We start from the raw sequence: 24529 nt of genomic DNA, 5'->3' as shown, positions 1-24529 counted from the left end.
TTAAGTTTGTTTTAAAATATATTTTTTAGAGAGAGAGGGAAAGGGAGAGTAAGAGAGAAACATCGATGAGAGGCTGCCCCCTGCAACCGAAACATGTGCCCTGACCAGAAATTGAACCAGCAACCCCTCAGTGTGTGGGATGATGCTCAACCGAGCCACACTGGACAGGGCAGACTTCAGATATTTTAGGTTGACAAGCAAGACAAACTGTTTTCTTTTTTTTTACATATGGGTGTGTGTGTGTGTTAATCCTCACCTGAGGACATTTTTCCATTGATTTTTAGGGAAAGACAGAAACATCGATGTGAAAGCAGCACATCGATTGGTTGCCTCCTGCACAAGCCCTGACCAGGGCCCAGGCTAGGGAGGAGCCTGCAACCAACGTATGTGCCTTTGACTGGAATCAAACCCGGGACCCTTTGGTCCACAAGTGGATGCTCTATCTGCTGAGCCAAACTAGCTAGGGCTATATATGGATTTTTATTGGTTTTTAGAGAGAGGGGAGGGAGAGGAATAGATAGAAACATCGATGAGAGAGGAACATCATAGAGATGGGCTGCCTACTAGGGATCAAGCCCACAACCAGGGCATGGTGCTCTGACTGGTAATTGAAAGGGAATCAAATGGCAACCATTTGGTTCCTAGGTCCTCAACTGCTATGCCACAGCCACCGGTCAAAACTGTTTTCTAAGTTGAAGGGAATAGGATTTACTGGTGAACCAGCAAAAAATAAATGAGAAAAAAAGCCACACCAATGATTATACTTGACTCAATATGAATTTTTATTAATGCACATTTGTCAAAGTCTGTACAAACCAAAACATTCCTGTTTTAAAATGTCCATTATCACAAACATACAAATAAACAAAAGGTGTTACCAAAAGTTAGCTACTCAATTTCATGGTAAAACAGTGTCATGATTTTTAAAAACCAAAATTGCAAGACTGAGGTTTCTTCCTTCCCTTTTTAGAACTTGTAGAAAGTTAGAAAATGCGTGAATTTGCTTTATATAAGTGCCAAGATCTTAAAAAAAGATTTAGTATAAAATATGCTTTTATATTGTCACTTCATGTAACAGAATTTCTCAAGTCTTTAAAATTAAACAAAAACCAGACTGTAACTTTTTTTTACAATCTTTTCCCCACAGTCAACATATGTGCATTTGAAAAATATTATCTGACAGTTTGTCTTTACCTAAAAGTTTCTCATTCAAAAAGTTAGAAAACTATTTAGCACTGCCTTTTCCCTTGCTTGGAGGGAAACATTACAACCCTTCCGAGAGTGATATAGAAACAGCACGGCCTATTGTTTCTCTTATCAGAAGGAAGCCTCCCATTCCCACATCTGCCCCTTATATGCCTGGGTCCACTTGTGAGAATGCTATCACACTGGTAAGTGTTTGCTTCTAGGAAATGCCTAGTAAGTTAAACTTCCTGCTACAATATTGGTAGCCTGAGGTACAAATGTCCTCTGCCCTCATGATTTCCTCTAACTCAAGTACCCTCCTGCGTTAATGATTCCAAGATAGCTGGTTTTACTGTATCATGGCACACTACATGTCTCTAATTTCTTTCACAAACATCATATAGAGGATCTGAGAGTAAGGCTAGAAATGCAAACTTATCCCCTCTCCTAGAAAAGTAAAACCATGTGCCTGTTTATTGGGTCAAGAAGAGAGAATAGGACATGAACAATTCTGGCTAAGACCAAACTGCTTCTGAGAACAGCACCTGTTTTCAATGCATTTATGTTAAAAACAGGGAGTATACAGGCTGGAGAAGGTGAGGAGGGGAGAAGTTACAGTGATATCATTTCTTTCAACCAGACTCAGAGTTCATACTTGAGCAGCTGTACTGACCCCCCAAAAAGCTCTGTAGTTTAAATATTATCCCATTTTGAATCTGCTCATGTAAAAAAAATGTTCTCTGACAATGGCCAAGTATGACAACTGATCTAAGCAAGTAAGGGTTTTTGGTTTTTTGTTAAAAGAAGTGGCAGTGTGAGAATTTAAAACAGTCACATAAAAACAATCAGGAAAGGGGTAGGGGAGGGAAGTGTCCAGTACAACCTGGACAACCTTTCTTTCTGCCCTTACTTACAAAGACAGACCATTCAAATCTCTGCTACCACCCTAGGTATGCTCTTAAACGCTCTCCCAGGAAACCCTCCAGAAGGCACTTAACTCCATTCTTATGCACTGAGTTGTTTCACCTTAACAATCAGTTTTTAAGACTCCAAGATAACAAGAAAGAAAAGATTTGATTCTTTTACTAAAAGCTAGAGTAGGACTTTTTAAAAAAAGAGGCATCACTTTTACAAGAAGAACAAGCTAGGCTACCATTATTCCTTTGCCAAGAAAATTTCTTTTTCTTTTTTTTAAATAAATAAAATTCTGGCTATACATAGTACAAAGTTCATACGTAATATACCTGGAAATAAACCCAAGGGTATACCCTGAAGCAAAAGGTTTATTGGAGAGAGAAAGCTTCGTCCATTATACCAAGTCTTAAGGTGGCAGTTTTCAAAGTTCAGAGGGTGGCAGTGATATGAAATTAATGCCAAACTATTTGTTCATGGGTATGGCAGGATTCAACAATGGACAAAAAAATCATTCTGCACATAACACTGAGCAGTAACCACCATAAAAAAGAAGAAGAAAAAAAAAAGCAGTACAGAGAGAGACAGAGCTAGTAGTACTGTGAGAAGGTGGGGGAAAGGGAGGAGAGAGGATTGGGAGTGTGAGAGTGAGAAAAAGAGCCTGAAACTCCAAACATTCAAGCATGCAGTCATAACACAGTGAAAAACAGGTGTTTCCATTCAGCCCACTGCAATCACACAAAGGCTAACTGTAATAAAATAGAGATTTCTTAAGAAAACTTGCAGTTCCCAAGTCGCCAACCCTAACCCAGGAATCCATTTGCTGTTGCTGGGGACCTCCTTGTGGTCTCTCACGGAGAGGTTATAGCTCCTGACTTCTCCAACTTCTTGCTCTTGGACAAGGCAGCTGCTTGCTTCAGAAGCTCTCTGTTTTTGGCCTTAAACAAACAAACAAAAAAACAGTGCAAGAAGGATGTTTTAACAGGATAGGATACACTTTTCATGCAGATGCAGGCAGATGTATATGGTCAGAAAGAGATGAACATATTTTATTGTTTTTTAAAAGATATTTTATTGACTTCAGAGAGGAAGGAAGAGGGAGAGAGAGAGATAGAAACATCCATGGTGAGAGAGAATCATGGATCGGCTGCCTCCTGCAAGTCCCCCACCGGGATCGAGCCCACAACCCAGGCATGTGCCCTTGACCGGAATCGAACCTGGGACCTTTCAGTTCGCAGGCCGACGCTCTATCCAGTGAGCCAAACCGGCTAGGGCAAGAGATGAACATATTTTAGAGAAAACAACAGCAAGCTCTAGAGCTATATTTGGGGGAAAGAAGATATTTGCTGGAGGTTAATCAAGATACTTCAATCTCCTGGGATCCACCGTTACAAAAGGATGTTTTATGCAACACAAACCATGGAGTGCCCTAATGTGCTGGATAAACAGAATTTATAATTCAGAAATTTGGAATCACATTTACTTTATCCCAAATTCAAAGAAAATATTTATTAATTCCTCTGTTTTTGAGGGGGAAAGATCAGAACACATCTAAGAATGAAACAATAGAAGACATGTATAAGGTGGATTAGACTTGTCAATACTTGGAAAAAAAATAAATCTAAGAGATGATCACTTAAAATGTAATCAATTAAACACACGAGTTACTACATAAAATGAGCAGTCATCACCTGCAATTGTTCTGTGACTTCTTTGTGGGTTTTCTCCATTTGGTTCATTTTGGCTCTCATCTGAGATTCTTGGTATTGAAAATCAGCCTTCAACTCTGTGATCTGAGGGAAAAGGCAAAGTAACCAGAATAAATTTCTGCGCAATAAAAAATGTTTCATTACCAGAGAACTAAATAGTACCCCAAGTTAATAAAGTCCAGGGCTTTCCTGAAGATCCATACCTAAATCAAAGCCAGAGAATTCCATATCCTATTTTTCTAAGCATTTCCTGAAAATGACACAAAATCCTGTAGTAGCATTTCTGACACTTAACCACTAGCAGGTTTGAAAAATTTCATGTATACCTCCAAAAAAATTAGTGATTATAATACACTTTGACGCTTTTTCTTAAAATATGTTTTCACTGATTTTAGAGAGGGAGGGAGGGAGAGGGATAGATAGAAACTTCGAGAGAAAGACATCGACTGGCTGCCTCCTGCATCCCCCCCTACTGGGGTTCAAGTCCGAAACCCGGGCATGTGCCCGGACCATGAATGGAACTAGTGAACTCTTAGTTCTTGGGTCCATGCTCAACCACCGAACCACACTGGCCAGGCTGACTGATGACTTGAGAATATCCATGAGAATAATAGCTGCTTCCGTGTACTGAATTTTTACCCTGCTCCAATAAAACTGATGAATTACTTCATTCAATACTATGATAACCCTGTGGGGAGTAATATTCTTCTTCCCATTTTATAGATGGGAAAACTAAGGCTTAGAAAGGGCTAGGTAACATAGCCAAGATCATATAGGCTAGCAAGTAACAGAGCTAAAATTCAAACCCCAGACCTTCTTCTGTTGACTATGCCATTCAAGAAGCACAGAGAAAAGCTACTTAAATCACATAAATCAGGTGTAAGATGCGTTTTGAGGTGTAAGCAGCAACTGGAACATGAGGAAAGGAGAATGGTACCTAAGCAAAGGGTACAGCAAGGGCATAGGCAGAGAGAATGAGATAACTGAGAGCTTGTTCTAATGACTGATGTGCACGGGGAATGACAGGAGATGAGGCTAGAGATAGGGAGGCAGGACATGAAAGAGCCTGCATTCCAAGCCAAGGAGTGTGACTTTGATCCTGAAAGTTTTAGGGAACAAGCTACTATTTGTTTTTTGCTCCTTTTAAACCCTAACTTTGCAAAGCAGTAGAAACAAGTGTTCATTTTGTCTCTATTTTGCAAAAATCCTTTTATGTGCCATTCTGATCTAGTCCATGAAGAAAATATACTTGAGTCTACTTTCATCTGACAGTCATGTGGTAAAGTGGAAGAATATTGGTTTCTCCCATGAATCTCCATCTTACTGGAAGAAGAAAGCACAGCACAGTAGAAAGAACGGTATAGTGGTAATGACTTGAGTTCATTCCTTTGCTCTGCCATTTACTTAGTTATGTGAATCAGACACATCATTTACTTTCTTTAGGTCCATTTTCTCATCTGTAAAATGAGGTAGAAATTAGATTGAAAGACTGCATGTGAAGGTTTTAATGTTATAAATGTCTGTGTTAGCTCCTGGAATGAGTAACAGCATTCCAAACCCGGCACAAGATAATATACAGCTCAGGAGAAAAACAGCTAGTTGAAGGAATTGGAACCCTAAGAGAAAAAATATTGGAGGCACTCTTCATCTATAAAATGATAATGATAATAGCCCTGGCCGGGTAGCTCAGTTGGTTAGAGTGTCAGCCTAATTAGCCAAGGCTGCAGGTTTGATCCCCTGTCAGGGTACACACAAGAATCAACCATTAAGTGGAACAACGAATAAGTGGACCAACAAATCAATACTTCTCTTTCTGTCTCTCAAATCAATAAATGAAAATTTTAAAAGTCTTCATTTAAAAAATAAGATGATAATAATAATTCCTACCTTAAAGGGTTGTTATGAAGATACATTAGTTAATATATATAAAGTACTTAGAATAGAGTCAGGCCCATAGTAAGCATCCAACAGAAGTTAGCTACTATTATTTTCATTGATATATATATATATATATATATATATATATATATATATATATTTTTTTTTAAATATATTTTATTGATTTTTTACAGAGAGGAAGGGAGAGAGATAGAGAGCTAGAAACATCGATGAGAGAGAAACATCGATCAGCTGCCTCCTGCACATTTCCCACTGGGGATGTGCCTGCAACCCAGGTACATGCCCTTGACCGGAATCGAACCTGGGACCCTTGAGTCCGCAGGCCGACACTCTATCCACTGAGCCAAACCGGTTTCGGCTTCATTGATATATTAAGGCAAAAATTAGATACTCTCTAAGAATGTGAAAATAAATACTAGACACAAATCAGAACAAGGATGGAAAAAGTCCCCTTGAAGAGGAAGGATGGCTCATAGGACAACAGAATAAGACTTTACTGAAGATATTAACGTTTTGTTTTTCTCAAATATGGAACGCTTCATGAATATGCGTGTCATCCTTGCACAGGGCCATGCAGATCTTCTCTGTATCGTTCCAATTTTAGTGTATGTGCTGCCAAAGCGAGCACAGTGTGCTTAATAAGTGGGTCACTCAGGAAGAGGGTTGTCAGCAATGGAAGCAAAGTGACACAAGAGTCATAAAGGAAGGCCTACCTGAACACTGTCCAGGGAGAAGGGAGACCTCGCCCACATATTGTGAGTATTACTGTCCCACGGACATGCCATCCCAATAACAGAGATGGAGGCATCAGGTTCTCTTAGCCTGAGAGCATTAAAAATTCCAATTACATAACTACCTCCTCCTATCCCAACTCCATGTTCATTTAGCACTTTCTCATTACAACTTTCCAAGGAAGCTCACACTGAGAAAAATAATATCCAGTTACACGCCGTCTTGTAAATTAAGAGGAAGCACTGTGGTTTTATACATTTTCTCTGTAAGCCTGGTTAACACAAGTTCTCCCTGAGAAATGAAAGCTCCCTCCAAATGCTGAGAAAATCAACTTTCTAAACCCACTTGAATGAGGTGGATCCATTACAGTGATACCATGCCATGAGTTACCTTGGCAGACAACAAACCTCTCCCCAGGATATCCCAACCTTGCCACTGGCTCTCTCTCAAAGCATCCATGTTAAGTACCCAACTAATAACAGTTAAATAGAGTTAGCATCGTGCCCTAGTCCACATAGCTTACCCTGTCATCATTCTGGCCTGAGAGGCACTAATTAAATCATACCTTCTTCTCCTTCTCTAAAATCATTTGATCTTTTTGATGCAGCATCTTCTTTAGAGTGGCCACTTCTTCCTTCAGTTGGGCAATGATGACAAAGTGGTCAGTGCCTGGTGAGTCCAGAGCCAGGTCTGGGGAAAAGCTGAGTAGAAAAATGGATAGAAAAAAATCATAACTTGGATGGATAAACTTTTTTCTTTTTTCCCCTCTTAATTTTTATGAGTTTGAGTCAAACTGAAGATACACCTGGCAGCAAGGTCCCAACAGACTGAGATAAATGCTCAGGAAATTTTTTTTCTACCTGAGGACACACTGTAGGCCACTGACTGCAAGCTCAAGGGAGGAGCCACTATCTGAATTCCCAGCATTAAGCACAATGTCCACCCACGTCAGACTCAACAGCATTTGCTAAACTGCACAGGCAAGGTACCTTGATCATCAGATAGCCAACCTACAACCCAAAGCATTCCTGTAGCATTTCCTCTCACATTCAGGACTAAAATAAATGCCATTTCACAAGAGCAAACCTATTCTGTTTCAGGTTCACTGAGGAGCCCCAATTATTTATGGGTGAAAATCATCATTTTTTTGTGATTAGATAATTTCCCTAGAATCCGGACCAATGATCAAGAAGTTTAAGCACATGCATTTTTCTTTAATGCTCCCCAGAGAGCTCCTCTTTTGATTCTGTTTTCTGCCCCAAAGCACTGTGATGTGGTACAGCTGCTAAGAAGCTGCTGCATTCCATCTCAGGAATGAACAGTCAGTCCTTTTAAAAAATGATAAAAAGAAGATGAATTTAATAGGAAAGAAGCCAATTTTCCCTACACTACAACTGGTGGGTTAACTGACACTTCCAATATCAAGAATTCTGTGACTTTTGTTGTTGTTGTTCCACTTATTCATGCATTCATTGGTTGGTTCCTGCATGTGCTCCAACCAGGGATCGAACCCACAATCTCGGGACATTGGGATGATGTTCCAAGCAAACAAGCCACTAACACTATCTGAGAAGTTTAAAATCAATGATGCTAGTTGTTAAAAAGATACCTTGCAGAGGTAGTAAGAAAGAGTAAACTTCACAGACACTTTGTACCCCATTAAATAAGCAAAATTCAGCCCTGGTAATCCTATATGCTGGTCTGTTCCCAAATCCACCACTAGCTGGAAGGGAGAACTGAGATTGGGACAAGAATGGAAATAATTTCAAGGATTCAGGGAACAGTATATTAGTTGGTAACACTTCAGGATGCTGGGCCCATGGAGAAACAAAAAAAATGGTTGGGTCTAATACTCTGTTGGGAAGCAATCCACTGCACCAACACAGATGGGACACTCTAAGTATTAGGACAGTGGAGTTCGTAAAAGAAAGCATCGTTGAGAAGGAGGGATGAAAGGCATAAAAATATACATTTAGACAGGTTTAAAATGAAACAAAAATATTGAAATCTCTCCTGATCTTGCATCTGCATTGCACTGTCTCTCTGTAGGCTAAGGAAGCATGGAACATCCCTTAGACTGAATAACACTACCTTAACTCCAACTTGTCTCTGCTCTGCCTCTCAAGACTGTCTTCTATCCTGCCTGGAGGAGGCCATAGGCACAGATCATAATGAAAAGCATCCCGCTGGTGACGTCTTAGAATGAGTGTGGTGAGTTATTTGTGGGTGGCAGAATTTAACTGCTATTAAAAATCCAGTTATATGTTCCTGCCTATTACTTAATAACAAGGTTAGATTTATAAATAAATATCAGTACTGCTTATTTATAAGATATCAAGTGGCTGGTGTAGTGACCCTAAGAGGTTCACTGAAAACCATACATTAGCTCCAAGCACACCCTAAAATATATTCCTGTTTCAGGAACTGTGTATGCATTTCGAATGGAAGCATGCACACACACTCCAATTGGCTCACCTGTCTCCATTGGTTGTAATTGACTCAAACTTGGGCTTTTTCTTTGGGATTTCATTTTGAATTGAAGACGTAGAAAGAGTTTTCTGGCTTTTAATGGCAAAAACAGAGAGATACACGTTAGAAATAAAAAAATAATAAAATATCACAATGAAAGTGCCAAATGGGACCAATAATAATATAGCTCTTCTTTGCAAGAGTTATTTATTCTTGATTATCAAAATTCACCAAGGTGTTGATTTCATAGGTTCTGGATGTATGGGTGGTTGGTTTCCATAGGCCCCCAAAATTCTTAGCCTCAATTAAATATAAAATTAATACCTGCCTTATTAATTACAGAGAACAGTCAATAAAACTTTAATAAGTATAAATCTATCTTACAGTTTAAAAAGTACTTTTACATTCAATGTTTCATATGCTGTGAGGTATATACAAGATATTACTTCTAGTTTGCAGAAACTGAGGCTCATCAATGTTATTGAGCTACCTAAGAATATAGCTAGTTAATAGTAAAGCTGAGACTAGACACCAGGTTGACATATTTGAACTCATTTTTCTTCATTATGTCTCTGTGAATCTACTGGTGTCTTGAATCCCACAATAATGCTAAAAATCAGTTTTAGCTGTAAGTAGTAAGTTCATCCTCTAAAACTGGTTTGCAACCCTTTTGCTTTAACAGTTGTCCACAATTGCTAAGCTTAAAGGATACTTTAGACCCTTTCTTACTTGATCTCTTTCCAATATCTGACACCACTGACCATGCCATACTTTTATCCCCCCAACTTTATTAAGGAATAACTTACAAATGTAATTGTATATATGTAAAATGTACAATGTGACATTTTGATATACATATACATTATGGAATGATTACCAAGATCAAGATAATTAATACATCCATAACCTCACATTGTTAACTTTATTTTTTTTATGATGAAAATGCTTAAGATTTACTTTCAGCAACTTTCAAGTGTATAATACCATATTAATTATAGTCACTGCTATATATCAGATCCTCAGAACTTATTCTTCTTATAACTAAAAGTTTGTACCCTTTGACCTATATCTCCTCATTTCCCACTCCTCCAGCGCCTAGCAAACACCATTCTATTCTGTTCCTATGAAATTGGTTTTTAATAAAAGATTCCACATAAAGTGATGCCATACTTTCTTTGTCTTTCTCTTTTTTCACTTAGCACAATGCCTTCCAGGTTCATCCATGCTCTCACAAATGGCAGGATTTCCTTCCTTTTTATGGCTGAACTAGAAGCCTGGTGCACAAATCTGTGCACGGGTAGGGGCTAGGCCTGTAAAGGGGCGGGGGCTGTGGGAGGTTGGCTGGCAGTCACCACCCCCAATTGGGGGGGGGGGCGCCGCCGGCAGGGGGAGGGGCCACGGCAGGGGCCATGGGAGGTTGAGAGGGGCTGATTGGGGCCCCTGATCAGGCTGGTTGGCCCCCTGACAGTGCACATCATAGCGACTGGTCATTCTGGTTGTTCCAGTCATTCCGGTAGGTCGCTTGACTTTTATATCCTATGTAATAAAACCCTAATATGCAAATTGACCGAATGGCAGAATGAGTGGTTGCTATGATGCGCACTGACCACCAGGGGGCAGATGCTCAATGCAGGACCTGCCCCCTGGTGGTCAGTGCCCTCCCACAGGGGGAGCACCGCTCAGCCAGAAGCCAGGCTCATGGCTGGCGAGCGCCAACAGCGGTGGTGGGAGCCTCTCCCATCTCTGCTGCAGGCGGGCGGTAAGGAAAGAGGGGTCCCAGACTGTGAGAGCCTCAGACTCTGAGAGGGATGTCTGGCTGCTGGCTTACGTCTGATCCCCGGGGGGGATCTGGCCTAAGCTGGCAGGCGACATCCCCTGAGGGGTCCCAGACTGCGAGAGGGCGCAGGCCAAGCTGAGGGACACCCCCCCCCCCGCCCCGAGTGCACAAATTTCGCACACCGGGCCTCTAGTATATAGATAATGTTCCATAAATATACCACATTTTCTTTATCCACTCATCTGTTGAAAAACATTGAAGTTGTTTGGATATCTTTGCTATTGTGTAAAATGCTGCAATGAATCGGAGATGCAGGTATCTCTCTGAGATACTGATTTTATTTCCTTTGGATATGTACCCAGAAGTGACTGCTGGATCATATGGTAGTTCTATTTTCAATTTTTTGAGGAACTACCATATTTTTTGCCACAGTGGCTGTACAATTTACATTCCCACTAACAGTGTATAAGGTTCCTATTTCTCAACAATCAGACCAACATTTGTTCCCTTGTATTTTTTATAATAACCATCCTAACAGGTGTGAGGTGATATTTCATTGTGGTTTTGATTTGCACTCCCCTGACAATTAGTGATATTTAGCACCTTTTCATGTATCTATTGGCCATTTATATGTCTTCATTGAAAAAATGTCTATCCAGGTTCTTTATCCATTTTTAAATTGTATTCTTTTTTTTCTTCTTGGCTATTGAGTTGTATGTTTATATATTTTGGATATCAAATATATTCAGTCCATCCTTCTTGAATGCTTCTAGAGTTCTGTTCTCAGCCTCCAAAATGAGTTATATCAAAACTACCTATCATAATCGTTGGAAACAGTGTTCCTCAGATCACCTACAGCAGAATCATCTGGGATATTTATAAAACAATGCAGATTCCTGAATTCTATCCTAGACCCTACTAAATTAAACCCTGGGGTGGGACCACAGGAATCTGCATTTTAAATAACCTCTAGTCTCACTGACAAGTGTATGGCCATATCCAAATCTCTCTTCTGAGTTCTAGGCTAAATTCCCACTAAATAATTCTTTTTGATGCTTCAACAAATTCAACTTTCAAAACGGAACTTCTCTTCTCCCCTTCCTATACTCTCTGTAAGTTAAGAATCTAAGAAACCTGAGAATTATCCTTTACTCACCCAGTTCCTGCCCATCTATATGTTCATCAAATTATCTAACTCTCCCTCTAAAGCAGGGGTGAGGAACCTTTTTTCTGCCAAGGACCATTTGGGTACTTATAACATCATTTGTGGGCCATACAAAATAATCAACTTAAAAATTAGCTTGCTATATTTGGTCAAACATTTAATTAACTCACCCCTCTTGCCTTGGCAGGGCCAGACCAAATGATGGGATTGGACATTTCCCACCCCTGCTCTAAAGTATCTTCCTGAATCTGCCTCTTTGGAGCCACTGCCTCAGTGAAGTCTGTGTTCTGTTTTTAAAAAAAGATATGTTTTTACTGATTTTAGAGAGAGAGGAAGGGAGGAGGGAGGGAGGGTAGAAGGGAAAGAGAAAGAGGGGGGGAGGAAGAGGGGAGGGAGAGAGAAAGAAAGAGAGAGAGAGAGAGACAGACAGACAGACAGACAGACATCTATTGGGGCTGTAGGAGAACCAGGAAACTGGGTGAATGGGACACTCAACCAACTGAGCCACAGTGACCAGGGCCTCAGTGAGGTTCTTGTATTAACATCTCTCACCTGGACTTTACAAAAACAAAGAAACCTTAACTAGCCCCCAGTCTTTTTTTCCTTTAATGTATTCTCCATAATAATCAGGGTTAATTTTTTTATTGACTCCATGATTCAGTTCATGTTCCTTACCAGAGCTGCAGAATCCCTTTTCCTCCCATTTCCCAGCTCCTAACCATAAGCTCCAATAACATAAAAGGATTTTCAATTCCCCAGAGTTCCACATCCTCTAGGTCTTTGTGTAAATGCTATCCCCTCAGCCTAGAACGCCTCTGCCCATTGCTTATCTGACGATTCTGACATCCTACGATAAAGCTCCACCACCAGCTCTTCTCCAGCCTTCCTAAGGCAGTCATTTACCACTGCCTCTCAAGCCTGTATCGTGACGTTTCCACTGTGGAATTAATGTTTCCATGCTTCCACAGAACTATACTGCAATGGTTTGATTACAGGTCTGCCTTCCCTACCAGACTGCATTCTTTTGGTGAGCAGCATGATTCTTTTATTCATCTCTGCATTCCTAGCAGAGTCCCTGGCCCATAAGAGTACTTAATGTTTGCTAGATGAATAAATAAAATCATACTAGTAATAATAAACAGGAGTAACTAAAATATATCAAAAGCTTCCTATATGCCAGTTATAAAACTAATCACTATGCATGAACTATATAATTTATCTTCATAACAACTCCATGCGATAATGCTATTATTTATCTCATGTTACAAAAGAAAAACTTGTCCAAGTTCTCATGTAGAGAACCTGGAAAAGCCATGATTCAATCCAGAGCCAGAACTCTTCACAACACTACCAGGAAAAACCCAGAACAACTATCAGCCTCCTGGCCAAACAGCTGCATCCTTCAGAAAGTGGAAGGACCAATCTTCCAGGGAAATAATCCATTCTAAGGGTGAGGAGAACATTACATGTGAAAGCGGAGTAAGTTCACAAACTCTTCAGGCACAATACAAACCAAGTCAGAAAATTCTGACACCTCATAGAAGTCACCGTGGTTCTTGGAAAACATATGAATTGTAAAATATGACAAAGGAGATTCCTCCAGAGGCTAGTAATAGAGAGAGGGAAAAAAACAACAAGAAAAATGTATACATAGTGATATCTTCTATGGCTAATTGTGTGCGACTACATCTGACCTATCAGCACCTCTAGGCCTATCTTCTGCATCAGGGGTCACCTGTTATAATGGCTGCCACTACTCAATCGACTGTACTGCTCCTTCTCCTGGTGGCTGGCGCGGGAAGAGCTGGTCAAGTGCTTCCTCTGCTCCTTGGTCTTCTGAAGGACCCGTTTGTATGAGAGTGTGCACAGCCAGCACAGCAACTTCCCGTCTACCTGGAAGACAAGGAGACAAAGATAAAGAAGATGAAACCGTGTACATGGATATGAGAGAACACGAACATAGGAGCTAGAACCTTTGAGCTGAGTTCCAGCTCTGCCATTAATGAGCTGTGTGAACTCAGGCAAGTCACTTGAGCTCTCTGGGACTCAATTTCTTCATCTGTAAAATGGGGGGTAACAGTACCTACTTCAGAGGGCTGCTGGATTAGTGACATAATGTGTGTAAAGCATGGTGCCAGGCGCATAAAAAAATTGCTTAATAAATATGAGTTGCTAATTTTATGTATCTTTTTGTTGGGTTTTCTTCAACTTAACAAATAGAGACCAGAGGAAAGTTCCAAGAATTTAAAAAGATACAAATAACTCCCTGGTGCTTGTTAGGAAAATTCAGCAGAGAGAAGACAGGAGATAAAACAAAATTTATATTTCAGTTTTAATACCTTATAAATGGCTCACAAAATGGTATGCTATATATCTTTTCTCAGATAGAATATCTCCAGAAAAAGACCAATAAATGAGTAGATTCGAGGGCCCCAGTCCCTGGTAGTAGCACTCGGAATTAGAAAAAGTTAGTCCCTTTGAGCAGAAACTGCTCTGCACCAGGGAGAAGGGCACCGGGCTAGGAAAGCAGAAGGGCTTTCAAAATCCTCTGAAGCTGGGGTGCCTCTGTGCAGCATTAACTAAAAAATCGGGTTGTGGGACAGCCTAGTGCTGGTGACAGGGCAAGAGAGCTGGTTGGAATGCATCAGGGTAGGGAGGGAGTGGGCTGATATTTATGGAATTTTAATTTTCATGTTTTTATTCCTGAAACTAGATCTCTTGCCCCATCTTGAATATGGGTAGGTCATACCATCATTTATCTAAAATATTGTCTTGTTAGCAAAATCCAATTTGCACCCACCCTCTAACCCATTAGCAGTCCATGAGTTTGAATCTATTCCATTTCACTGTTTCTACCCAAGGAAAGCCATTCTTCTCTCTCACAACTGCAAGAGCCATCCAAATTGAGCTAATTCCACTCTTAGGCTCTTATAAAACCATTTCCACCTAGCTACGAAAGAGGGCTTCTTCTTTTTTTTTTCTTTATTGATTAAGGTATTACATATGTGTCCTTATCACCTCCATTGCCCTCACCCCCCTGGTGTCTGTGTCCATTGGTTATGCTTATATGCATGCATACAAGTCCTTTGGTTGATCTCTCCCTCTTATCCCCACCCTCCCCTGCCTTCCCTCTGAGGTTTGACGATCTGATCGATGCTTCTCTGTCTCTGGATCTGTTTTTGTTCATCAGTTTATGTTGTTCATTATATTCCACAAATGAGTGAGATCATGTGATATTTATCTTTCTCCCCAACTGACTTATTTCGAAAAGAGGGCTTCTTAAATGTAAATCTGATTATATCTCTTCTCTCTTTAAAATCTAATGGTTTCTCATCGTATCTAATATAAAATCTAAACTTTTTATCATGGCCTATGTTGACTTAAATGTAGCCCCTACCTGGGAATGTAATGTACAGCATGGTGACTATAGTTAATAATACTGTATTGTACATTTGATAGTTGCTAGGAAAGTAGATCTTAAAAGTTCTCATCACAAGAAAAAAAATTCTGTAATTATCAATAGTGATGAATGTTAACTAGACTTATTGTGATCATTTCACAATATACACAAATTTCAAATCATTGTTATACACCTATGACTTATATAATTTTGTATGTCAATTACATTTCATTAAACAATCAGTTTAGTCACTTTTTAAAAAGTAGAAAAAGAGAACCATAATTTTTCTCAATAAATAACAGTAAGCTAGAAGATACATATTAATATTTTGGCCTTGCTAGGTAAGACAATTAAAAGGGAGAGGAGACAGTTTTCAATAATGTAAAATCTTATCAAAATCTATCTATCTCCATCTATATACACACACACACACACACACAAAGAAAGAAAGAGAGCACACACATACTATATGCCAGAATGCAGAAAATATAGCAGAGAACAAGAAAGATAAAGACCTCACATTCTATGCCCAGCTGGTGTGGCTCAGTGGTTGAGTGTCGGCCTATGAACCAGGAGGTCATGGTTCAATTCATGGTCGGGCACATGCCTGGGTTGTGGGTTTGATCCCGGTATGGGGCATGCAAGAGGCAGCCAATCAATGATTCTCTCTCATCATTAATGTTTCTATCTCTCCCCCTCTCCCTTCCTCTTTGAAATCAATGAAAATATATTTTTTAAAAAAGACTTCACATTCTAGTGGGTGTGGACAAACATTTAAGCATATGAGATAATTTATCATAATGTTACATGCTATAAGACAATAAAGCAGGGTAATATGATAAAGAGTAACTGAGGGAATTAGTAAAAGGTCTTTGTAAGGAAGTGGCAGCTGATGAGCTGAGATGTGACATAAGAAACCAGTTAAGAGAAGGGTGTATCAGGCAAAGGTGAAAATGAGACTGCCATGTCTGATGGACTAAAAGGTGGCCAGTATGACTGGAACAAGGTAAGAAGTGGTGAGTGTGATGGCAGCTTAGACTGAGAGTCAGATATAGGCCTTGTAAACCATGGAAGGAGTTTGGGTTTTATTTTAAGTGCAACTGGAACTCACTGGGGGGCTTTAAACAGAAAAACAAACACACTATGTGCCATTTGATTCCACCAAAATACCATCATTTCACATATAGCTTCCCTTTATGTCATATTCTTGTGATCCTTAACTTCAACAGATAGAAACAATTAAAGAGCCAGACAGTAAGCCTGGCCAGTGTGGCTCAGTTGGTTGGAGTGTCGTCCCATACACCAGAAGGCGGCAGGTTTGATTCCTAGTCAGGGCACATACCCAAGTTACAGGTGCGGTCCCCAGTTGGGCACGAAAGAGAGGCAACCGATCAATATTTCTCTTACATCGATGTTTCTCTCTCTCTCTCTCTCTCTCTCTCTCTCTCTCTCCCCCCCCCCCTTTCCTCTCTCCCAAACCAATAATAATAATAAAAACAAACATATCTTCAGGTGAGGAGTAAAAATAAATAAATAGCCAGACAATAAAACTGTTAGTACGACTCTCTTGAGTCACAATCTCTCCTTTACAGAGTTCTATAGAATTCTGCCAATCACCAGTTCACTTATGTGGGATATTGACCACTATAATTCAGGTTCTCATGAGATACTAACTCATGAGATGTTAGATGTAAGGGTCCACATTTGATAATGAAGTAAACAAAAACTGAGTATCTTCTTCAAGGTCAATAACAGAACTAGGAGTGGAAGTGAGAAACCTTTCTCTGTTATCTCTCTTTTTTTTTTTTAAATATATTTTATTGATTTTTTACAGAGAGGAAGGGAGAGAGATGAGAGTTAGAAACATCGATGAGAGAGAAACATCGATCAGCTGCCTCCTGCACATCTCCCACTGGGGATATGCCCGCAACCCCGGTACATGCCCCTGACCGGAATCAAACCTGGGACCTTTCAGTCTGCAGGCCGACGCTCTATCCACTGAGCCAAACCGGTTTTGGCTGTTATCTCTTTTTTTAATGAATTTAATGGGGTGACATTGGTTAATAAAGTTATATATGTTTTAGGTGCATAATTCTATCATACATTATTTCTGTTATAGGTCTTTTTAACACAATTGGCTCACCTTCATATCTCTGAAAGAAAAAAAAAATCAAGAAAAACACAGAGATTTACCTTCTTTCTGTCATCTTTCCTGTCAAATGCACACTGCTGCTTGCACTGTTCACAAGAATATGGCGGTCCATACTTCTTCTCTGAATTTGTGCAGCGCTGGCATTTGTTGCCAATAAATGCTGCAATTATATTGCAATACTGACACGGTTTGGGCTAAAAGAGGAAAAAACAGGGTCAAGTAAGTATATTATAAAATACCAATGCCCTTTTTAAAGCAATTATTCGTATTACATAGTCATGGTAAAACTTCCTAAGTTTCCTTTTATATTGATGGATCAAGTGCAGTCCAATTCCTAACACTATGTAAAGTGTTTTTATGTGAAGGACTATTAATTTTAAAATAAATAAATGAAAACAAAAACAAAAACTCATTAGTGTAAATGCTAGGACTTCTTTGAGAAATTCAACAGAACCAGCTCTTTGAAGAAACCAGCAAGTACTTCCAATTTTCTGGAAAAGGCCTCTTTGCCTTTATAATAATAAAAACATACTATGTTAATTAGATCGGATGTCCTTCCTTCCTTCCTTCCGGACAATGCTGCGGTAGGTGGGGCCGAGACAGAGGCGGGAGAGGCCCCCAGCTGTGGTGGTGGTGGGCCAGGGCCAAGGCCCTTGCACGAGTTTCGTGCATTGGGCCTCTAGTCATTGTATAAACATGTTGGAAGAAACGCCTGCAAGACCATAGTATCCTGAACCCCTCACCCTGAGAGGAAAAAAAATCACTCATCAATGGCTGGCTTGGTTCAGTGGTTAGAATGTTGGCCTGTGCACCAAAGGTCTTGGGTTTGATTCCAGTCAAGGACAGTTACCTGGGTTGCAGGTGTGATCCCTGGTCCCAGTCCAGGCACGTGCAGGAGACAACCAATCTATGTGTCTCTCTCACATCGATGTTTCTCTCTTTCTCTCTTTCTCTCTCTCTCCCCACCCTCCCCACCTCTCTTCCACTCTCTCTCTGAAAATCAATGGGGGTAAAAAATAGTTGACTGTTACCAAACAAAGAGGTCAAGTCATGGAATCCATCTTTCTCCTTCTCCATACTGGTTGCTGTAGCCTCCGGGAAAATTATAATCACAATCCTAAACAGTGACTATAAATACAGAACTCCTCAAAACTGAGTATTAGCTGAGTTTGAAAATTCAAACACTAGATATATTTTTATGAGAAAGTATTTACACATAACTAGTTCTTCCAATAAAAATATAGTAATTACATTAATAGTCCACAGAATGTAAGGTTCCAAGAGACCTGAGCACTTACTGTTAGGTACACAGAAAATTACTTACGGTTCCATATAACTGCACGTTCTGAGCACATTTCTTGCATATTGTACTGGTTTTACTGTAAAGGAAGAAAGAGACACAAGGCTTCTATAAGAAAAAAGTTGTTTTAGTTAGGACATCTGAACACTGATTCCTCCTTAAGCCCAAGGAATTTGCTCATTGCTTTGTGCCAAGGTGAAATATAGTCTGGACATCTGGTTATCTGAAGGTTGAGTATCTGGCCAATAGCTCTTTTAATTATTTTGTAGTTATTAATTTTATTAACTCAGATAAATGAGGCTTTGGTTTAAAATAGTGAGTTATTTCTGATTATGACATCTCTAAGTAAAATTATCAGATATGGAAAGGAACCTCAAAAGAATATAATGTTAAAGCCCTGGCTGGGTAACTCAGTTGGTTAGAGTATCATCCTGATATACCAAGGTTGTGGGTTTGACCCCAGTCAGGACACATACAAGAATCAACCAAAGGCCAGGCTGGTGTGGCTCAGTAATTGAGCATAGACCCATGAACCTGGAGGTCACGGTTCGATTCCCAGCCAGGGTACATGCCCGGGTTGTGGGTTTAATCCCCAGTAGGGGGCATGCAGGAGGCAGCCAATCAATGATTCTTTCTTATCATTGATGTTTTTCTCTCTTTAGCCCTCTCCCTTCCTCTCTCTGAAATCAATAAAAACATATTTAAAAAAGAATCAACCAAAGAGCCCTGGCTGGTGTGGCTCAGTTGGTTGGAGTGTCATCCCATACACCAAAAAGGTGGCGGGCTTGATTCCCAGTCAGGGCACATATCCAGGTTTCAGGTTCGATCCCCTATTGTGGTGCGTGCAGGAGGCAGCCGATCACATTGATGTTTCTCTCTCCCAAGTTAAGAAAAAAAATAAAATATACTTTTTAAAAGGAATGTTATGTTAGACTGAATTGGACTAGCAGAAAATAAATTAATTCTCCTTAGTTCAGATGAATAGTTGAAAAATTTGAGGTTAATATTAAATATATCTGTTTGAAATAGAAACTCAGAAATTGTATCCACGTTGACTTTTCTTTACCTATGCTCCTCTCTATAAGTAAAAGAATATAAAAATCCCAGATGTGGGGATATAGATACTATAACCAAATTTTTTTTTTTTTTTTACAGAGAGGAAAGGAGAGGGATAGAGAATTAGAAACATTGATCAGCTGCCTCTTGCACCCCCCCTCCTGGGGATGTGCCCGCAACCAAGGTACATGTCCTTGACCGGAATCGAACCCGGGACCCTTCAGTCCACAGGCCGACACTCTATCCACTGAGCCGGATCTGGCCCGCGGGCCGTAGTTTGCCCACGGCTGCTCTATCCACTGAGCCAAACCGGTTAGGGCCCAAATATATTTTTTAAAATATTTTATTGATTTTTTACAGAGAGAAAGGGAGAGAGATAGAGAGTTAGAAACATCGATGAGAGAGAAACATCGATCAGCTGCCTCCTGCACACACCCCACTGAGGACGTGCCCGCAACCAAGTACATGCCCCCTTGGCCAGAATTGAACCTGGGACCCTTCAGTCCGCAGGCCGACGCTCTATCCATTGAGCCAAACCAGTCAGGGCTCTAACCAAATATTTTGTCAATATTTCCAATTTGTCTAAGAGCCAAAGACTGACAGAAATAAAAATGTCCTTTGCCAGAGTTCATACATAATATTACCTAAATGCCTGAACTGATGAACCGCCTTAGGGGAAAAAAATCATCTTTAAATAAAGTCTAACGCTTCAAAAAGGGATGTACAAACAAGTGATTGGTGTGCAAGAACAGTTTAAACAATATTCTGGAGATAAAAATAAAATCACACAAAATTATAATATAGCAAATCCAGCCTATTCACTATTTATGATTATTTTACCATACAGTTCCTATGAAAGTGACCATAACGTTAAAACAGACAAAAGAAAAACCTCAAAGTAGAAAACATTTAAATTAAAACGAGATATTCAAAGAAAATATTTTCCAGGGCAACTTTCTGCAATTTTAAGAAGGCAGTACAAGAAGCGAAGTACATTGAGAGACTTCTAAAAAAAGGATTAGCATCAGTGATTCTGTGATGCTAAATATTTTGGTATATACTTAGATTTATTATTGAAGAGGTGGGATATATTATCAATATATACAAGTGTTCCTAACATCTTAGAAAATATGCAAAGTGAAACTATTTCCATGATCCATCTTGATTAACATTTATGTATGGTATGAATTAAGGGTCAAACTTCTTATCTTACCCCACACACAAAAATTAAAGATGAATCCTAAACCTAAATATAAAAGCTAAAAATTAAAGCTTCTGGAGTATATTCTGTATGTTTCCATGTGTGAGCTAGCAAATAGGCCCCGCCGTGCTTAAGGCACTGTCGCTTACACGTGCAGTTCCACAAAGGTTGAACTTACTAAGCTAATAAACCACAAAGCACTTTACTGCTATAGAAAAGCACCTCCCCCACAAAGATGTGTTTACTCATACCTAAGTACCTACATGTTTTTCACACTTTTAAAAATAAGTTTCAAATGTGAATAGGGCTAACAAATCCTCTTCCAGGATTGCCACATTTCCAAAAGTATCTTCTTTTGGCTCATAAGTTCTTCCAACTCTGTATATAGACATACTGGAGCATAAGGCTCATGCTGAACTCCTGTGGTTTCCGAGTGTCATAAAGATTATAGCCACAATATAAAATGATCAAGGATCTGAAGAAAAGTTTACTTTAAAAAATTTAAGCCGCCTGGCCAGTTTGGCTCCGTGGATAGAGCGTCGGCCTGGGGACTGAAGGGTCCCAGGTTCGATTCCGGTCAAGGGCATGTACCTTGGTTGCGGGCACATCCCCAGTAGGGGGATGTGCAGGAGGCAGCTGATCGATGTTTCTCTCTGATCGATGTTTCTAACTCTCTATCCCTCTCCCTTCCTCTCTGTAAAAAATCAATAAAATATATTTTTTAAAAAAATTAAAAAAATTTAAGCCTAACTAGGTGGCTCAGTTGGTTGCATGCCCTCTGGTTTACTGAAAGGTTGCCAGTTGGATTCCCAGTCAGGGAACATGCCCAGGTAGAGGGTGCAGGAGGTAGCTAATCCATGACATGTTTCACTCTCACATTGTGTTTCTCTCTCCTTTTACCTCCCTCTCTAAGAGTCAACAAAAATGTTTTCTTAAAAAAAAAAAAAATTTTTTTTAAGCCATCAAAATTAGACATAACTAGGGAACATGTGTATTTTATACCCATCAACGTGTTATAATAAACTACAGTGCTAGCCAGTTGGCTCAGTGGATAGAGTGTGGGCCAGTGGACTGAAGGGTCCCAGATTAGATTCCCACAAAGGACACATGCTCGGGTTGTGGGCTTGATCCCCAGTGGGGGGCATGCAGGTGGCAGTCGATCAATGATCCTCTCTCATCACTGATGTTTCTCTCTCTCTGAAATCAATAAAAATATATCAAAAAAAACTGCAGAATCATACTGTTTTCCCTTCAGATCACATAAATCTTTTGCCTTTTAAAAAAAAAATCCTCGCCTGAGGATATGTTTTTTTATTGTTTTTTAAATCAATCCTCACCAGAGGATATTTTTCCTCACTGATTTTTAGAGAGAGTGAAAAGGAAGAGAAGAGACAAAGAGAGAGGAACAGCGATGTGAGAGACACACATCCATTGGTTGCCATCAGGGCTGGGAATCAAAGCCCCCGCCATTTGGCGTACAGGACAAGGCCCCCAACAGCTAATCCACCCAGCCAGAGCTAAATCTTTCACCTTTTACTAAAGATGTCCATGGAGAGGAACAAAAAACTGCAGAATTCTGTGTAAAGTGAAATTGATTACAAGTTTTAAGAGGAAAAAAAGCCTCTTAAAACCGTTCATGGTCAACAAAAACGGTACCTCTCCTGCTGGTACTCAGTCCTACAGTAGGTGCACTTCACAACAGGGTGTGCAATCCGACATTCCTGCAACGAAATGAGGATGTGATTTTAATAGGCGGTCAGAAATGGAAACAGCCTTCAGTACCCCGCGCAGCCACTGTGCTTCCGTGAGTCACTGAAACACGCCGGGCCTCCCTTTTTCCCTCTGCCACACCGGCATCACTGTCCTGCGGTGAGATGGGAGGTAAGTTGGCCTTTACACGGAACTGCTCTGTAGTCATAAATTGTAAAACAAAGGTATGTATGAATAAGCCGAAGGCTGGAGTCAGGAGCCCTGGACTCTAGCCTCGTGCTGCCGCTACCACTGTGTGATTCTTGAGCAGGTCCACTTGTGAAATGCAAGTGCTGCATTAAATTCATCACTGCTTACGTATATAAAACTACTGTCTAATGTAATTTTGGAAGCCAGCTTGGCGACTTTTAACTGTGGCCTCACAGCTCTTCGCTCCCCTTACATACGCAAAGCAGGATGAAGCAACTTCAACGAAAAAAAAGGGAACTTAAACCTTCAGGGGTAAAAACTGACCCACAGCTGGTTAGGATGCGGACCGAGGTCAGCAACTGGATGTTGAGACAATCAGCCTTTGGCTTCCTGCGCTTGACTGTGGGCGGGCCTTTTCTAAAATCCTCTCCACCTCGGACTCTGAGACTAGCTGACAAGTGTCCGGGAGGCGCCCGAGTTCGAGTCACTCTTCTCAGGCAGCACCGAGCTCTGGAGTTGGGTCCCGGGCGGGGCAGGGGGTCCCCCAGCCGGCAACCGGGCGGCAGACCACGGCGGGGGACCCGCCAGCCCAAGAAGGGTCGCCAGCGCGGCTGGCTGGGGCCAAGCAGAGGACCCGCTGTCCACTCCCCCGCCCTCCCCGGGTCCGAGAACACCCCGCGGTTGCTAAGCAGCCGGACACGCCGCCAAGGGGGCCTGGGCCGGGGCTGGGACTCCCCCACTCGCCCCGCCAGCCCCCAGCGGGAAGGGTGCGGCTCCTCAGCTAGCCGAGCGCGCCACGCCCTGAGCGGGGGGCCCCGCCGGGCGTCCCTGCAGAACAGGGAGCTCCGGCCCGCGCCTCCAGCGTCCCAGTCCCAGGCCGCCGCCCCGGCCCGCGCACCTTGCACAGCTGCTGCCCCTGAGACAGCGCCTCGAAGGGAAAGCGCTGGTGGCACTTGGTGCAGGCGTAGAGCGCCGCCATGTTCGGCCCGGGCCGTGCTCGAAGCCCCGCCGGCTCAGTCCGCCGCTTTATCTGACAGTCTGAGGCACAACCGGCCAGAGGCAACGGAGGCGGCGGCGGCGGCAACGGCGGCAGGCTGCGGGCTGCGGCAGGCGGGCGAGCGGGTGCGGCCGGACCTGGGCGGGCGCGGCGACGCTGGGCGCCTGTTCACTGGTCATTCCGACATCCATCAAGCACGAAGGGGCGGGACACGGAGCTCCCGACGACTCTGATTGGGTCTGGACTGGAGTACGCCACTTATGACGCGCGCGGCCTTGATTATGTAAAAGCACAGTCACGCGGGGACGCGCCTGGGAGGGACCGTCCGCCGCCTCGACCTCGGAAGCGCCCAGGCTCCGCCCCCTTCACGCTTTGTTCCCGCCCTCGCTCCTCCTCTCCGGGGCCGGCGCCGGGGCCGCGGCCTCCTCCGCGCCTCTCGCGATACCTCCGCGAAGTTGTGCAGTTTTGTTTCCCGTGGAACTGCTCTGCGGGAGCCCCAGGGGCACCGTCGGGCCGAACGCGGCACGTTGTTGCTGTAGAACTTCCGCACCACCGAGCTGGAAAAAGGCGGGGCTTGTGTGAGAATCCCTCCATCATCGGGGCAGGAGAGGCCCGTAGCCCTGTCACTCGAGGGGTAAAGGAAAACCATGAGAGGCAACTTAGAGGGGTGCTCTCT

At 41.7% G+C, this 24529-nt stretch overlaps 1 protein-coding gene and 1 non-coding gene across 3 annotated transcripts; both read right to left on the bottom strand.

Moving 5' to 3' along the window:
- Positions 1-758: 758 nt before the first annotated feature.
- Positions 759-24017, bottom strand: FAM76A (family with sequence similarity 76 member A). Of its 2 annotated transcripts, XM_036348818.1 has the most exons (9): positions 23755-24013; positions 22614-22678; positions 18725-18779; positions 17442-17594; positions 13584-13741; positions 8913-8999; positions 7003-7138; positions 3789-3890; positions 759-3035 (listed from the first exon to the last, which is right to left on the bottom strand). In XM_036348818.1, the coding sequence occupies exons 1-9, from the start codon at positions 23833-23835 to the stop codon at positions 2949-2951; spliced, it is 924 nt and encodes a 307-aa protein (XP_036204711.1). In that variant the 5' UTR covers positions 23836-24013; the 3' UTR covers positions 759-2948. The 2 variants fall into 2 exon arrangements, with proteins under 2 accessions (XP_036204711.1, XP_036204712.1); XM_036348819.1 differs by lacking the exon at positions 8913-8999 and having other exon boundaries at positions 23755-24017.
- LOC118677838 lies at positions 6228-6333 on the bottom strand. Its single transcript, XR_004974564.1, has one exon. It is a non-coding gene; the product is annotated as a U6 spliceosomal RNA (small nuclear RNA).
- Positions 24018-24529: the final 512 nt, after the last annotated feature.

Source organism: Myotis myotis, unplaced genomic scaffold (genome assembly GCF_014108235.1).
Source record: "Myotis myotis isolate mMyoMyo1 unplaced genomic scaffold, mMyoMyo1.p scaffold_m19_p_2, whole genome shotgun sequence".
NCBI lineage: Eukaryota > Metazoa > Chordata > Mammalia > Chiroptera > Vespertilionidae > Myotis > Myotis myotis.
The sequence above is the reverse complement of the archived record's forward strand: the minus strand, read 5'-3'. Positions and strand labels throughout refer to the sequence as shown.